Source organism: Callithrix jacchus, chromosome 7 (assembly GCF_049354715.1).
Source record: "Callithrix jacchus isolate 240 chromosome 7, calJac240_pri, whole genome shotgun sequence".
NCBI classification, from domain to species: domain Eukaryota; kingdom Metazoa; phylum Chordata; class Mammalia; order Primates; family Cebidae; genus Callithrix; species Callithrix jacchus.
In genome coordinates this window covers 20,149,550-20,168,251 of record NC_133508.1, presented here as the reverse complement: position 1 = coordinate 20,168,251, position 18,702 = coordinate 20,149,550, and the positions used below count along the sequence as shown (strand labels likewise).

At 35.1% G+C, this 18,702-nt stretch overlaps 1 protein-coding gene across 3 annotated transcripts in view; it reads right to left on the bottom strand.

Moving 5' to 3' along the window:
• The window catches only part of MALRD1 (MAM and LDL receptor class A domain containing 1), a 619,714-nt gene that overhangs the window by 244,135 nt on the left and 356,877 nt on the right, over positions 1–18,702 (bottom strand). For all 3 annotated transcript variants that reach the window (XR_013520422.1, XM_078332925.1, XM_078332926.1), the window contains one exon: positions 15,886–16,069. Coding sequence is in view for 2 of the 3 variants with exons in the window: in XM_078332925.1 (XP_078189051.1) it covers positions 15,886–16,069 (184 nt within the window). In the remaining variant the exon portion in view is untranslated. The remainder of the gene's footprint in view (positions 1–15,885; positions 16,070–18,702) is intronic.

The window sequence follows — 18,702 nt, the reverse complement described above, 5'->3', positions numbered from 1 at the left end:
ACAACAGCTCAAAAAAAATCAATGTAATTCCCATGAAAATACCACCCATTCTTTACAGAACTAGGGAAAAAAAAGCCATTCTAAAATTCATATGGAACAAAAAAGAGCCCACATAGCCAAAGCAAGAATGAGTAAAAATCAAATCTGGAGGCATCACATCACTTGACTTCAAACTGTACTGTAAGGCCACAGTCACCAAAATAGCATACCGGTATAAAAATAAGACCACAGACCAATGGGACAAAATAGAGAACCAAAAAATTAAACCAAATACAACCAACTTATCTTTGGCAAAACAAGCAAAAACATAAAGAAGGGAAAGGACACCCTATTCAAAATATGGTGCTGGGATAATTGGCTAGCCACATGTCAGATAATGCAACTGAATCCTCATCTCTCATCTTACACAAAAATCAACTCAAGATGGACCAAGGACTTAAATCTAAGACCTGAAACTATAAAAATTCTAGGAGATAACTTTGGAAAAACCCTTCTCTACATTGGCTTAGGAAAAGACTTCATGACCAGGAACCCAAAAGCAAATTCAACAAAAAGATAAATAGGTAGGACTTAATTAAAGAGCTTCTACACAGCAAAAAGAACAGTGAGCAGGGTAAGCGGACAACCTGCAGAGTGGGAAATAAATCTTCACAATTTATACATCTGACAAAGGACTAATATCCAGAATCTACAATGAACTTGAACAAATTAGCAAGAAAAAAAATAATCCCATCAAAACGTAGGCTGAGGACAACAATAGACAATTTTCAAAAGAAGATACACAAATGGTCAACAAACATGAAAAAATGCTCAACATCACTAATGATCAGGGAAATGCAAATCAAAACTACAATGTGATACCACCTTACTTCTGAAAGAACAGTCATAATCAAAAAACGATAGATGTTGGTATGGATGCAGTGCAAAGGGAACACTTTTACACTACTGCTGGGAATGTAAATTAGAACAACCCCTATGGATAACAGTGTGAATAAGTCCTTAAAGAACTAAGAGTAGAACTACCATTTGATCCAGCAATCGCAGTACTGGCTATCTACCCAGAGGAAAGGAAGTAATTATATGAAAAAGATTCTTGCACACAAATGTTTATAGCAGCACAATTCACAATGGCAAAAATAGGTAACCAGCCCAGATGTATACTAGTCAATGAGCAGATAAAGAAATTGTGGTGGGTGTGTGTGTGTGTGTGTGTGTACACCACAAAAAGGAGTGAATTAATAGCATTCACAGAAACCTGGTTGGAACCGGAGACTGTTATCCTAAGTAAACTAACAGGAATGGAAAACCAAACATCCTATGTTCTTACTCATAAGTGGGAGCTAAGCTATGAGGATGCAAAGGCATAAGAAAGAAACGATGGACTTTGAGGACCCCGGGGAAAGGGTGGGAAGGGATAAGGAATGAATACTACAAATTGGGTTCAGTGTATGCTGCTCAGATGATGGGTGCACCAAAGTATCTCAAATCACCACGAAAGAATATACTCATGTAACCAAATACAACCTATTCCCCACAAACCTATGAAAATAACAAATTAAAATTAAATTTAAAAATAAAAGAAATAAAAAAATAAATGACCTTATAAGAACCTGTGGTAGGCTATTGGTCCTCTATACAAATACACATTCTCTTCCTCTTCCCTAGTAATACAACTTAGTTTTGAATAGACACATTTCCTAGACTTCCTTATGATTAACCATGCAACTTAATTTTGGTTAATTCATTATAAGTAGAATCAATATACAAAAGCTTCAAGAAAACAATTTTAAAATACACCTAGTATGTGTCCTTTGCCTCTTTCTCTGCCTTATTTTTCTTGCCAGCCAGAAGGAATCTCTAATAACCAGAGCTAAAGCAGCCTTTTGAATTATCATTCCTCTCACAATATTTTAGGCAGCCCTCTCCCCTTCTCCACTCTCACTGTGCTATTCTAGTATAGTTCATTACTTTTTATCCTCACTATTGGACTAGCCATCCATTAGAATAATCAACTTAACTGTGTAATATTCTTCTTTGCTTGCTTGTAGGAGGTACTGTATTAATATTTATTGAGTGCATAATATCATGCTCTAAGAATAGATTTTCAATGAGCTTATAGTGGATTTGTGTTTTCATTTAGGTTTTAGTAATATCTAGGCATGGCAAGGCTGACAGACAGGGAAATGACTGCCATGGAAAAGATAGGTTTTCATACTCACAGATCCTTAGTGAAGGGAGAACACCTCACTGCAGGGAGCTGCACAGGGAAACACTCAGATTGATATGGACGCAGAAGGAGATGTGAAATTGTGAACAAGAGCCCTGATTGTAGTTTCTATGAGAAGCTGATTTACAATTGGCTAGTTTGAATAATTTCAGTAAACTCTAAGGCATGGTGGCTATTCCTGGTGTCTGGTACTTAACCCTAGGATGATTGGGGCAGGTGGATAGTGGCTTTGCGTGTGAGAGCTTCATAAAGGAAGTAGGTGGAGATATGGGCTCTGGATGGTTGCTTTGCAGCTGAAAAGTGTACTCAACCAGAAGTGCTCTACTATTGCTAGGAAGCATCAGAATACAGAAAATAAGACATGGTGAATATAATTTGTATATCCAGCTGCCCTATTCTGGTGACACTCTTTCATCAATAAGATCACCAACATGGAATTCTAGTAGGCATGTTTGTCTAATGTATCCTGTCATCTGACTACAGTAACTAGTCTGAGATTGGCCATTTGACCCAGTGTAAATCAATCAGAGAATTTATGAATAAAACTAAAGGATGCCTGCAACAATGTGTGCAGGCTCTTGTAGTCCCTGGAGTCATGTTTTCTGTATATGTATGGTAAAAGCAGAGGAAGAGCATTCCGCAGAAAGGGAAACTAAACAGATGGGCTGAAAGACACAGTTTCTGTCACCCAGGTTGGAGTACAGTGGTGAGATCATGATTCACTGCAGCCTCAACTTCCCAGCTTGCCTCAGCCTTCTAAGTAGCTGGGACCACAATTGTATGCCACCACACCAGCCAATTTTTAAATTTTGTTTGTAGAGATGGGGTCTCACTATGTTGCCCAGGCAGACACGAACTCCTGGGCTCAAATGAACGTCCTGCCTCAGCCTCCTACAATGTAGGACTACAGGTGTGAGCCACTGCCCCTACCCCATCTCACTTTTTAATCTTTGATTTTTATATCTTCCTGAACTTGCATTGTATTCTTGATTTATGTGATTCATTTTACCTTTAAATGTACTCCCTATATGTTTGATATTGTTGCCATTTAGAGAAAATCTAATTAACATAGAGTTTTCTCAGAAATTAGAATGTACAAAGACTAAAAGACCAAAATGTAAGCTAGTGGAAAGAAGTCCAAAACACACTTTGTTTCTTTTTCTGAGCTCCTTCCTGACCTTTTAATCAACATTTTAAAACTCACTCTTCATTTCCCAACTCCTCCAAGGCAACTTTCCAGACAAATTGTGTGAGTCATTTGGCTCAAATCCTTCAATAATCCATTCCATATTAAACATCGCTATTCCCTGCTTAAATGAGATTGTGTATATGCTGGGTCTAGTATGACCTTGGCACCCATCGATTGTTCAAGATCTATCCATTTCCTTCCATTGTCTTGACTGTCACTTATTCAATGCATGTTTCTGTAAAACAATTAAACAAGGAGGCATGCAGGCAACTGATCAGTGGAGGAATTAGGTTAGTATAACGCAGAAGTTGTAGCGATTGGTACATGATTTTGACCATTACAATAATTCTTGTAGCATCAAGGTACAGCAAATGAAACCAAAGGGCACTTGCACAGCTGAACTCAGCAAGTCAGAGGAATTCCAGGACCAAGCAGGTTGTGCTTCAACCAACATTTTCAGAAGGATTATCCACATGCTCTCTTTTGAAAGTGCTTCTTTATTGCCTAGTTCCCCTGGTCTTTGGGTAATTTGCTCTTGCCTTCAAAATTCAACAGCCTTAAACATTTTTATACCACTTTTACATCAAGGGTCCTTGCTTCCCATCCACCCCACTGTTTTAGGTAGAGTCATGTATTGACTCAAAAGTTCCTCTATTTATTAGGAATTCAAGATACTTTAAACTGCACCAGTAGTTTGAATATGATTACTAGTGTTTATATTCGTGCTGGATAACTAAGTTACCTATGATTATAGTGGCTTGTTCCAACCTGTTTTTCCAAAAGCTTTCTTCTTTTCATATTATTCAAAACATGGGGTTTTTCAAAAACTCATAGATTATGTTATAGCAAAAAAAAATCTGTGTGTGTGTGAGTGTGTATGATCATTTGTGTAAGTGTTCCATGAAGTGTAATGGACAAGAAAATTGGTTCCTAGTCCTGGCTTAATATTCAAGCATGTTTAAATATCTATAGAATTTATTGTAAAGTGTTTTTTAATGTTTGGTTCAACTAGATATAATTTTCATGTGTGTCACATCTACTCAAGTTCAACTGTAGCTTATACATCTTCTATACTAGTATATATTCATACTGATGTTTCAGGACTAAATAACATATACTTCAATTATGTAGTGGAAATAATATATATGAGTATAAAGTCGAAGTCTTATTGATAAACATCAATATTCATTTTGAGTGAAAATAAGTAAAATATAGTTCAGTAAAAATTAAAACACCATATTTTCACAAAAACTCTAAGCAATGGTCTTACTGACCTAGATCCTAAATATGAAAATGTTCATTGTAATTGAAACAAATTCTAATTAGGAATTACATGAACTGAGGATAATGTTAACATTCAGATTTACTGTTGCCTCTATTTGAACCCAGGGATATTTCGAGGGCTATTTAAGCCTTACTAAAATGTCTGCTCAAATATATTGTTAATGAACCAAGTTATATCATTGTGCTTGGATTATAATTAAGCATAATCATTAATGGTAATATTTCTGATAATATGATTTAAATTATATCCTTAAATATAGACCTTTTTAACATTCAAATGCTAATTTTCTTAATTTTATTGAGAGATAATACAGTATTTGATGCTCTCTAGGTATATAAGAAATGGTTTACTTGAATACAATGTTGAAGTAATTATATTCATCCATGGCTTTGATTTTTTAAATTTAAAATCGCCGATTGAAAGTATAATAAACTCAATCACACAGTTCTTGCATTTAAAGAATGGCTTTGGACCAGAAAAAAAGAACTAGTCCCTGATTTTACAAGGCACAAATAATTCGGCTCTAAGGCGTAATGAAGAACAGTACAGTTAGCTAACCACGGCAATGAAGCCTCTCTTCTGAAGCCTGTCTCAAATCAATTCAAGCAACTAAAGAAAGTTAGATTTATAACTGGCAATGACTGGAAGTAGAGAGCTGATGTGACAAAGACTATCTCTGCCTCTTAGTTCAGAATTTGGTTTAGTGTCAACTTTATTCGCTGAGGGTACTTCCTCAAAAGGCTCAACCCATGAATGCTGGAGGCTCTTTGTTAACACCTTTAGACTGTTAGAATCTGAAGGTAAGTGTACTTCTCGCTCACATCTTCAGTATGAATAAACCTGCAAAGCATTGATAGCTTGGCTGTGATTTCTTTTTCCTTATTAGTCAAGCAACCACGATCCTCAGACTGTGATCTTAAACACAGCAAATGTATTTGCTTCCAAGGTTGCAATGCTGGAAAACTGTCAAATAATGTCTCTATGTAATATTGCATTGTGTATTAGGTAGCAGATTGCACTGTGTGTTAGGATAGGCTAGATAGTATACTTTTAAAATAACACTTTCATCTCAAAAAAGGCTACATATATATATAATATATATTAACATCTGTGTGTGTGTTTGTGTGTGTGTGTGCGTGCACGTGTGTAACTCAACTATATATATCTAAAACAAGCTGGCTAAGAAATTCTCCTCTACATAATCTGGAAGATGAGGCAGATATAGATATACTATCTGAGATAAGGCCCCTTCTAACATGCAAGGGAGACCTGGTGAGATTTACTTTTGAATCCAAAATGAAATAAATCTCTAATGATGAAAATTGCACACTACATTTTAAAGACTTCAGCTGAAAGTGACACATGCTACTTTCTCACAGCACACTAGCCAGTTCTGGTTGACATGGACCCATTTAACTAAAAGGGAGACACGGGGGAAAAAACTAATAATATTCAAACAGTAAACATCTCTACCACATGTGGTGATATATTTTTAAAAAGAGAGCATCTGTTTATAAATCAATGACGATGATATCACCATTCTTATCTTTCGATAAAGAATCAAAATTCTTCAGTCAATAAAAATCAGTTACCTTTCACTGAAGAGTCAAAATTAATCTTTGCATCCATATATAAAATATATTTAGTAAAATATGCATATATAGATGGACACCTTATTATATCTATAATTTGGAAGAGGATATATAGTCAGGAGATAAAGTAATTATAACACACTTTTTATATGATTTGACACTTTATGTTAATCGATATTTGCAGTGATGTAGTTACTTCAGATAAGATGATTTTGTCATTTGAGAAACATTGGACACTTCATCCAGCCAGTAAGTAGAGTCTCATTTAAACTGCAGGTTAAAATATATAAGTTGATACTTATATAAAGAGTACATTTAACAAATAATATCAATATTTGGCAGAAAATTTTAGTTCTAGGTACAAAAGGTTCATTGCAGTGTATAAAGAAACCTAGAATAAAAATAGTCATATATAATCAGGTCAAGAAAGAAGCTGCTATGACCTGGGTCTGGTTCAAGTTAAATAATATTTGTAAGGAGGCTGAGGCAGGAGAATTGCCTGAACCCAGGAGGCAGAGGTTGCAGTGAGCCAAGATCGCGCCACTGCACTCCAGCCTGGGTAAACAAGAGCGAAACTCCGTCTCAAAAACAAAAAAATAAATAACATATGTAGCTAAGGGTCATATACTTTTTCCTCCCTTTCCTTACTGAAAACTTTTTTGAATCCAAAATAAAACAAACCTGTAACTATAAGGATTATTTGAATATTTTAAAATGTTTAAACATCACTTAAAAGTTTTAAAATACTTAAACTAGTATTTCTAAAACATTCTACTATTAGAAACATTAATGATATGTCTGATATCACTTGTTTTCTTTCAAGAATATTTGAAACCATTGGCAAACTAGATATTGTCGAACATTTCTCCCTGTGCCCTTGAACCAACCCAGTTCCCCCTAGTTTCTTGCTCGCAGTTCTCAAGAATAAATGCAGAATGTGCTGGGAATGCAACATCTTGAGATAAGAAGCAACGTTCTAGAACAGCCTGATCTCAGTCCCAATTCCTTTTAGAAACACAACATCCTTTCATGCTTTCACCTGAGGTATAAAACCAAGGGTAAGGGCAGGCTTTGCCAGATCATCAGCTATGGTGCAACAAGGTTTTGCACAGATGAGACTCCATCCACCCTGAGCAGCTTTCCTGAGCCCTGGGGACCAGCTCAACCATGAACCCTAATTTTCTGTTGTCCCTTTCTGCCTATCTATAGGTAATAAGCCCGCTCTATGTAAGAAGTGTATGAGGATTCTGTCTCACCAGGCTCAGGCAAGTTGGTAACCCATGCACAGTGAACCAGCTTGACAGTTATGCCGGATGCTAAGTGACTTTTACCCCCAAGTTCTTTATCATTATTTTAGTAATATTCTATGATGTTATGGCTAATTATGGTTATAATTCCATGCCATTAAGCATTAATAAGGAAATAAACTCAGCTGATAATTGGTGTAACGTCTAGGTATTTGAACTTTTCAGAGTCTCAAGGAGTCAATTAAATATGATGATGTTGATGATCATGGTTATCATATTAAACATTGCTTGGGTAGTTACCATGAAGAGTTATTGTATAAACCACTCGGCATATAGTAACTTTTAAATTCTCACTATCATCCTATTAATATAAAGCAGGTTCTTTTTTTTTTTTTTTTTGAGATGCGAGTCTCACTCTGTCACCCAGGCTGGAGTGTGGTGGCTCAGTCTTGGCTCACTGCAACCTCTGCCTCCTGGGTTCAAGCAATTATCCTGCCTCAGCCTTCTAAGTAGTTGGGATTACAAGTGTGTGCCAAAACTCCCAGCTAATTTTTGTATTTTTATTAGAGATGGGGTTTCATCATGCTGGCCAGGCTGGTCTCGAACTCCTGATCTCAAGTGAGCCACTCACTTTGGCCTCCCAAAGTGCTGGGATTAGAAGCATGAGTCACCAAGCCTGGCCAGCAGCCTCTATTTTTGTTGCCATAAAGAAACTGAGACACTGAGTTGCTAAGCACTTATTCAAGATCACACAGCAAGTAAGTGACAAAGCCAGGATTTGAACCAGGGAAGTCTGACTCCAGACTTGGCTTGCTGAACCCCTATGCTGTGAGCAGGTATTCCTGATGACAAAGCTCTGCACAATGAGGACCATCATTGTGTCTCTACCCTTCTTCACTTCCACTCCAGCAACGGGCTCTACTAGCAAATCTGCCTCATGGGTCACTAAGCCTGGATTTCTCTTCCCAGAGATGTCTGCACGGTTGACTCCTCATTTCACTTAAGCTGTTGTACAACTAAAACCTCCAATCAGACAGTTTCTGCCCACTTTAATCAGGAAAATAATTCTCTATCACCTTTTCCCTTTACTATTCATAGCACTTACCACTACTACATAATATATTACATATTACTTTGCTTATTATCTGTATTTGCTACCAGAATATAACTCAATAAAGACAGGAATTGGCTCTATTCTGAATTTTTACACATATAACAAGATTTGAATGCTTGGTCACTATTAAACCATCTGTCTGGCCATCCATCCATCCTTACATCCATTCATTTATCATTTATGCACCCTTACATTATATAGTGCTACAAATTATCTAGCCATTCACTGTTAAAAATAAAATTCACTCAATTATTTTATTAGAGTGAGATGTGCATTACTTTTCTACTCATTGTCATCTTTTTCTTCTTTTCCTCCTCTGACAACATTTGCTTTAAAAGAAGACTGAGAGTGAGAGGAATGCAACGCTCAGAGCACTCAAATGTGAGCAGAAATACAGCTTTTCATGTAAACTAAGTGAAGAAGGTAAGTTCCGAAGTCAAACTACGGAGTTCTCTTTATAGATTTACTTACTTGTAAACTTTATATAGAACAATCACTGTTTTGTGATGTCTCAAGTTAAATTTGAATCCAAAGTGATGCTGCACTGAAATCATTATCATCATGCCACTATTTTTCACTCCAGATCAATCACTGTTTAAAGGACACTCAGGGAGTCATACATATGGTTTGTTTTTAACAGGAAAAAAATGAAAGACGTGAAAGTGGCTATAATATAAAAGAATGTATTTTTTCATTATGTGTGAAGACAACACCTAAGACATCTGTGCTAACTTCTTTTATTTTACCCACAAGGTATATTTTTCTTTTCACAATTAAGATTATTTAGGGGTGTGAGTGTTTTGCTATGTATGAATGTAGGGAAAGACTGACTAGCTACTGTCTAAAGATTCTAGAAACATTCTCTGTTCCCTAAATGATCTTATCCTCTTCCTTGAACTGAAAACTAGTCATCATTCAGTTGGATTTTCTACATATTCAGTTGAAAAGGCAACATCTTGTACCATTATAGGATTCTATTCTATTCTATTCTGAGGTCCTCGGTTTACCAGTGTCTTTGAGCAGTTCTCAGAGAGGTCCTCAAAATAGAAAATATGGGGGGAACACAATAGGGAAGGAGAGAAATGACAGAAATTAAGAAAGGGGCACTGAAAAGGGAAACAGAAAAATCCACAAAACTGAATACTGTGGAATGCATACATTTTAGCCCAGCTCTCCATAGATGTGTGCAGTGCATTGCACAAAGCTTTCTGCCGACTACAAAATCGATATTTGCTGAACATATGAAAATGAAGGAATGAAACAGAACAGGATTCTAAATGTAATATAAAGTGTTGTCCCTAAAATAATGACAAGCCTTGCACAGTAGTTCATTTATACTTATTGGCCAATGAATATTCAGACGCTTGCTATATCCCATGTGTTCTTCAAAGTACATTGTATACAGTTAGAAATTTAATCCTCATAAGAACTTTATGAGATAGAAGCATTATTATTACTATTTTATAGATGAAAAACATAAGGCAAAAGAAGATTATGTCATGTGCCTAAAACCACAGAGCAGGTAGCAAATGGGTGAGCTAGTACTAACACCTAGTGGTCTTATTGCTAATCTGGATCTTAACAGCTGCCGTAAATGCTACTTAGTATGAATAGTAAGCTCTTTGAGTATCAGGTGAATTACTATACTTAAGAAATGATTGTACTTTAAATAATATTCTAAAATTTCAGAAGTCACTTAAATTTAGAACTTTATAATTACAAATGATAGGATATTCCTTTCTCTTCTATATGAATTATCTTCCTACTTCTCTGTTCAGTGGAATGGTTACTGCATTTTATAAGATTTCTGTACAAACCTTTTTTAAACCAACTTGAATAAAAAGGAGACACATCAAATTTATAATCTTTCACTTATTTTTCTATGATAAGCTACTTGTTTCCTCATTAACTCGTCCAAAAAGGATAGATGCTTCTTATTGTGTTCTTGGACAGATTACAGAATATGCCCATTATTTCGCTTTATTTTTCTTTTTTAAAAAATACAATACATTTGATAGTAAGTTGAAGATAGCACCATAATGTATTCAGCATGCAAAGAAATAAAAAAAGAATATATCTAGCTTCATGTTGGCTATTTTCTAAATATTAGCTAATAAATTGAGTTGCAAGCTTTTGAATAGAAAGGAAGAAAGAAATAGGAAACTTAAAATAGCTTTCTTATTTGCAGGTAAAGTAGATAACTACTAAATATGTACCATAAAATTATGGTATATATAACGTGTGTGTGTGTATGTGTGTGCACACATACACAGACAGTCCCTGATTTACAATGGTTTGATTTATAATTCTTCAACTTTACAATGGGTTTATCAGGACATAACCTCATCATAAACCCAGGAGCATCCCTGTTTACAATGGTTTGGCTTATAATTTTTTGACTTTATAATGGGTTTATTGGGTATGGAATTCATTTTCAACCTACAATGGGTTTTTCCATATATAATGCCATCATAAGTCCAGGAATATTTGTATACACCATTATATATATAATTTATATGCATATATCATATAATTATATATATCATGTGTATAATCTACCTTGCCTCATTTCCACACACAATCAATTTAAAATTTGCTCTCAATTATTCTGAAATTTAAAAACATATGCAGATTCTAGAGTTATATCAGACAATTGTAGAGAAATCGCAGAGATTATTATCATCCTGTTGTTTTGTGGATAAGGAACCTGAGACTCTAAAAAGATATGATTAAAGCCGTATGATTAGGGTCAAAATCTGAAAAGAGTACATAAGTCTATACAATCCATGTAAATCTATAAAAAATACCATGATTGCTTTTTGACATTTCCTGGCTAAAATTCTCTACCACACTTTGAAGTGGATCTTTTCTTGCCTTCAACTGTCCCTAGACTATTCAATTTCATTCTACTCCTGGCAGTGTTTTTATTGGCTTGTTTGTGTTTTAACTATTTGGTTTTTGAATGTGAGCTGTTGTCACAGAAGGGAATCCTGTTGGATCAATTTTGAAAGTTTGAATTGTTCCAGCCCCCAGACCTCATCAGAGATACCCTGGACCCATTCATTCTTCAGGTGCAGAAAACCTGTCCACTGTTAGTTGCCATTCTCAAACTGGGCTGCATTTTCCAGTCAGTATCTGTTGGCTCTTCCATGATTCTCCTGCCTTTCCCCTTATAAAAATAAATAATACACAAGCCTTGTCACTGTTTGCAGTTTGTCTTATTAGTCTGTATTTTGGATTCTTTAGGGATGTATTTTCATTTAATTTTGTTGCATATGATTTTAGTGACTTGCTGACTTTGCTAATTAGGTTATCTGACTGTTTTATGTGAATGCTTGGAAAAACCTAAAAGCTGTTATGCCACTACTATCACCATCTTTCCAGAATTCTTGATTATTTTTCTTTTCTTTTCTTTTTTTTCTTTGAGATAAGGTCTGACTTTTCACCCAGGCTGGAGTGCAGTGACATGATCATGGCTCAGTGCAACCTCCAACTCCTGGGCTCAGCCTCTTGAGATCCTCCTGCTTCAGCCTCCAGAGTAGCTGAAACTACAGGTGCAAGCCACCATGCCTGGCTAATGTTTAATTTTTTTTTTTTTAGATGGAGTCTTGCTCTGTTGTCCTGGCTGGAGTGCAGTGGTGCAAACCTCTACCTCCACAGTTCCAGGGATTCTAATGCCTCAGGCTCCCGAGTAGCTGGGACTACAGGCACAAGTCAGCATGCCTGGCTAATGTTTTATATATATTTTGTTTGTTTGTTTGTTTGTTTTTTGAAGGAGTCTTGCTCCATCGCCCTAACTGGAATGCAGTGGCATGATCTCAGCTCACTGCAAACCTCTACCTCTCTGGTTCCAGCAATTCTTGTGTATCAGCCTCCCAAGTAGCTGGGATTACAAGCTTGTAATCCCAGCTTATTTTTCTACCATGCCCGGCTCATTTTTCTATTTTTAGTGAAGATGGAGTTTCATCATCTTGGCCAGGCTCGTCTTGAACTCGTGGCCTCCACTGATCCACCTGCCTCGGTCTCCTACAGTACAGGATTGCGGGCCTGAGCCACAGCGCCCAGCCTAAAATTTTTATAGAGATGGGAGTTTTGCTGTTACCCAGGCTGGTCATTTCTTTCATTTAAAAAGCTTTATTGATTTATAATTTACATACCATTAAGTTTAGCCACATAACATTTAATGGTCTAATATGTTTGTGAAGCTGTGCAGTGACCACTATAAACAACTTTAGAATATTCTGATCACTCCATGAAGAAACCCATATCATTAGCAGCCATTCCCCTCTCCCTACTCCCTCACACCTAAGTAACCACTCACCTTCTCTCTGTCTTCATACATTTGCCTGTTCTGTACATTTTATATAAATGGTAGCATACAGGATGTGGGTTGTTTTGTAATTAGTAGAATGTGACCGAAACAACTATTTAGTCATTTTTAAAGTCATTTATCTCAAATGCACAACATCAATAATTTCATGGTAAATTGTGCGGTGACCTGGTAGTTTAGGATTTGAAGTTGGTTTCCTAATACAGGGCAATAAAGCACCATTTGAGAATATGGCATTTTAATTATAATAATAATGATAAGTTTAATAATAAAATGTAACATTAATTTTGCTATGTGCCAAACTATTCAAAGAACCTCACATATATTAAAGCACTTAATATTCATGTAAACATATGATGGAAATGCTATTTTCATCTTCTCAGTTTTATTGGTGCAGAAACTGAGGCAAAGTGAAATGAAGAACTTACCTGAGCCAGATGACACAGCCAGATGCTACACCCACATAGTTTGACTCATGCTCCTTGTTCTTAACTACTATAATACAGTACCTTTCTGACTTTGAGGTGTTTTGCTAAATATCATTCTCATCCTCTAAAGTGGTAACTGCAGAAAGCAACTTAGTGTATCTTACACTCTAAGTTCCTTTTGATCACCCATGTTACACAGTACTGATAGTTCACTGGTCCTAAAGCTAAAAACTAAGATGATTAAAAAGAATGTTGTTTAATTCTATTCATAGTATTTCAATCTTTCTCATAATTTTTTTGTTTTCTATCTTAACTAAAAAACAATTTGAAAATCTTGTTAACTGTAGCAGGCTAGGCTGTTAAACACCAATGACTACTTTCTTCCAAAAATGTATTAAATATGCAATTGAACATATTCAACTATAACTGACAACATGATGCCTCTTTACTTGATGACGTAGAAAGAAGAATAGGTAGGCCTAAAAGTAGTTGATCACTAAATACAAGATATTAAAGTATAACTTAGTAAGCCAAGTGTTAGCTTTAATTAAACAAAATTAATTGTAATCATGTAAATTCTCACAGAACTCTATAACAAACAAGAAAAGAAAGAGCACAAACTTCTACATAAAACTGACAAAGCTAGAATAATAACTCTCAGTTTCCTTGTGTCCTGAATCAACCCATCTAGGAATCATTCTGCCTCCCTTGAGAGAAAAGGAATTTCCTATTGAATATAAGCTTCTTTCTTTCTAAAACGTTAGAGAAAGTTTTGAAGAATTTTTCCTCTTCAAGTTGCCAAAATTACTTCTAGATTGTTACTAACCATAATAGAATTTCAACATATTACTTGGAAAGTTACTAGGAGAGAGTTTAAGAAGCATATTCTCATGTCTAAGATTCCCTTTACACGACTATATGTGCAAAACTTCATCTTCTTTCATCAAGACACCCCTCTCCCCAGCATCTTCAAGCCCAAATCCTGTCTTCTGGGCATGACATAGGTACTTGGAGCTATGTGCTCCTTACATGGTGTGAAACACATAATTTTTGATTTTATGTAACATCAGCTGAATCCACCTTTTGTGGAAACATAGGTTGGAAGAGAGAGAAATCAAACTTTAAAGAATGTATTTCTAAGCAGAATCTTTTGAAACAGCCCTGCTCATAAAAAGAGCAGATGCTATAACACCACAAAAAACCAAAGTCACATTTTTGAACTGCTTCAGTGAAATGATATTTTAATATGAGAGCAACAATAAAATTAAATAGCAGTCAGGTTTAGCTCTTTCAGTTGCAGATACTTGCTGCCAAGTGAATCAGTATGGAAAACCACAGAAGGCATATCTTTCACTGGCAGCATATCTCACACAGGATTATTTTGGAAACCAAATGGAATAATTCCTCTGAAAGAACTTTGCAAACTGTGAAATTATACAAATGTATTTATAATTATTTTTGACATTTTCTGGGTAGTTTTGTAAAGAGAATCTAAGTGTAGTTATACTTCTCATTTAGAAACATGATAAATGGCAGTACATTTTTTTTTTCAAGTTACTGTTCACAGGTTGGAGTAGCATCTTTAATCCCCTAAGCACAGTTGCCAACTCAATTTCTACTTGAATTTTGCCTGATGGAATTTATTTCTTATAGATGTTCTAAATACCAGATTTCTAACCCATTTTTACTGTTTCATTCATAATTAGCTTAAATTCGATAAAATAAATATAAATATTAGGCTCATATTTAAAATTGTGTTGAAAAACACATTCAGAGGGAAAATATTCTCCATGTTATAAAGTGGATGGTATGGAAGGAAGAAGGGAGTTACTTGTGCAGTTGAAGGATGAAGAATATATTGGTAATGTCTGACTGCTTATTCTCCTTCCCTCATTCATATGTTGAAATCCTAAGGTGATATTATCCAGAGATGAGATCTTCAGGAAGATGACTAGGTCATGGGGGTAGAGCCCTCATGAATGGGATTAGTGTCCTTATAAAATAGGCTCAAGGGAGCTCAATTTATAAGGATTCCACTTGGACTCTACCAAGTGAACACACAGCAAGAAGGTGCCATCTATGAACCAGGAAAGGAGCCTTCACCAAATACCAAATCTGCCAGTCTTGATCTTGGACTTCCCAGCCTCCAGAATCACAAGGAAAAAAATTCTGTTGTTTGTATGCTACCCAGCTTATCTTGGACTTCCCAACCTCCAGAACCACAGGAAAATAATTTCTGTTGTTTATATGCTTTCCAGCTTACAGCATTTTGTAATAGCAGCCCAAACAGACTAAAATAAGTATTATCTTTTAACTTAGAGTTTTAAGTTCACATTATAAAAGTATACCTTTCAATTGATTTGTGTATGTGTACAAAACACATAACAGTAAAGCATTTTAAACACGTGTCACAAAGATAAAATGTCTAGATTATAAATGTGCTTCCAAATGGAAGTGCTTTCTGGAAACTTACCAGTTGTGCAGTTTTTAAATTCAATATCATCAATTGCAGCTCCTCCTCCTAGATCCCTTGTTCTGATACCTTGAAATATGACTTCAAAATTCCTTAATTTTCCTAGGAGGATATCAGCCTTTTGCCAACGACTGCCAGAGTTCTGCTTACTTTCTTCCCATACTTTTGATAGTCCTTTCTCTGTCTGAAAGTAAAGAATTTTGTATGAGAGAAAGGTTTTTTCATGTTTAAACATGAAAAAAGATGCCACAGTGTCAGGGAAAACCCAGTTAGTTAGCTCAGAAGCATTTGACCAATAAAAACTGGAATAAAAACTATTGGATCTGTGAAAGCTAATCACACAAATTGCATCATTCTTGTCAAACCCAACTGAAACAGTCAAGTGGTCGGGAGTTGGGGAAAGCACTCAGAGTACATAACACTGCTCCAATAATGTAATTATCTGCAAACCTGGCTGCTGAAACTGCCAGTTGTAACCTGAAACTAGTTATATCTGATAGATACAGAAGCAATCTGCTGAGACTCTAAACTAGTTTTACCCATCATGCACCAGTCAGAGCTTGCCAGCGTTGCAAAACTAGTGCCAATGAACTTTCTTTTACAACAATATGGAATGTTTCTCTTTTTTTATTTTGTTTTCTTTTGTTTTTCCCAAAAAAACTTTTATTTTAGGTTCAGGGGTACGTGTGCAGGTTTGTTATGTGTGATGGATGTTTGATGTACAGATTATTTCATCAACCAGGTACTAAGCATAGTACTAAACAGTAATTTTTACATTTCTCTTTTATAAAACCTCCAACTCTCTCTTTGTTCTTCAGATACCTGGTCTGTGTTTTGCCCCAAATTACAATTCTTGCTTCTCTCAATAAAATTTTTTAGAGATTGTTATTGATATTTTATTTGACTTCAACATGTCTTTGATAACTATGACATAGTTTATCTCCCAAACAGAGGCATATTAATCTATTAAAGTATTACCTAAAAGAAAAACTAGCAGAATTAGCAATATATTTATTTTGCAATTTTTAGGGACATCATTATTAAAAATTGCTCTACTCAGTAAAATCTGCCTGTAATTGCATTTACACAAAATTCTTGATATTTGATTGAATCTGAACAGTTTGCTGAAGCCTTGGGTTTATAGTTCTCGATGTCCCTACTATCCAAACTTATATTCACATTGTTTAATTTTTCAAATTACACCTTCCCATGAAAAGCTTAAATCACTGACACAGGAAAACAGAAAAGGAAAAATATGTTGGAGAAATCACTTATTCCTGATGGATATAACAAAGGAATTATGAAGTGAATTAAGTATGGAGGAAAAGTGATAATTTTAAGACCAGTCAGATGTCAAAAAAATTATATTATTACATAATCATATTTTGATGATCATAAGTTATGTTATAATGTAATCATTATAAAGTAACAACTCTAATTGTTTCTACATAAAATTTTTAATTAAAAAGGAAAAAATCAATTCTCTAAAAAACTTATGTAAACATGAATATCTGAGGTTGGTTAACTAGTAATACAATATTCTAATATATGAACAATCTCAGTATAATGTAACATGACAGAAAATGACATATAATCCCAGTGGTCAAATAAAAATGGCGACTTCATTAAAATAGCATATTAACCAGATGAGCACCAGACAAGGCTTAGATTGTATACACTGTTCTTTGGTATTCTAGGTATGGTCCTTTCTGTTCTGGGAACCAACTAGTTCCCAGTACATAATACACACACTATTATGTATATGGTTAATTCCCAGTTAATATTCCTTGGTCCTAGGTCATAGCATTTGCATGATGATTCACAAGAAAAACATTGTTTTTGAAACTTGGAATGAAAACAGTAGACTACAGGAGAAGATTTAGGAAAATGACATACAGAAGTGAAACAAAATGTTCCAATAGATTTATAGCATACAGGTATGAAATGTCTAATTTACAGATCATTTAAAGAATAAACGCTAAAGAGAAAGAAAAAAAGGAATGTCTGAAGAGGAGATATGAAGGAGTTAGACATTCATAACTTCATACATTCAGGGAACTAATTTTAATAAATCTGTGTGATGCTTTGTTCTGCTGAAGTAGATGAACATGTTTGATCAAGTGGTTCTTCCTCTACATGGTTACAGAAAGCACAACTATGCATCAGTTATTCTAAAATCAACTTCAAAAAGCAACTAACAGTTTATAAATAGATCTTTTAACATCCTTATCAAAACAACAAATCTTATATCCACCGACTCATGTAACTTCTGTATTGAAAAGGATGGAAAATTCACACCTAATTAATGGAATTTCATACCTTTTTGATGACTAAAGAAGATAAGTCCTTCTCAAGGTTAGGTTTGACTCTCAGTGCGGTCTTAGTGATTTGAAATCAAAGAGATGATTAGTTAAATTAAAAATTCCTAGCAACATTAGAGGCTGGATATTGATGAAAGCCTGTCTTAATTTACAGACTTAATTCACTTTACTAATTTTTTCTTTTATCTGCCTTGTCAGTTTATAAAGCCACTCAGTAGCTATGCCAAACCCTCAAATAATTTTCAACAAATACCATCAAAGAAGAGCATATGATCACTCTAATAAAAAAATGTGAACCATTTCTTAAATCTTACAACTGGGCTTCTAGTGGAAAGAAAAAAGAGACAAATAATGTATTCCCTGTCATTTTATGTGTTAGAAAAGAAAAAAATGAGGGTGAATTATTTTGCAAGCCAACCATGGATCAACCTAATGATGATGTATTACAGGACAGCATTCTAATATATTAGCTATTGTTTCATAACATCAAATGTTA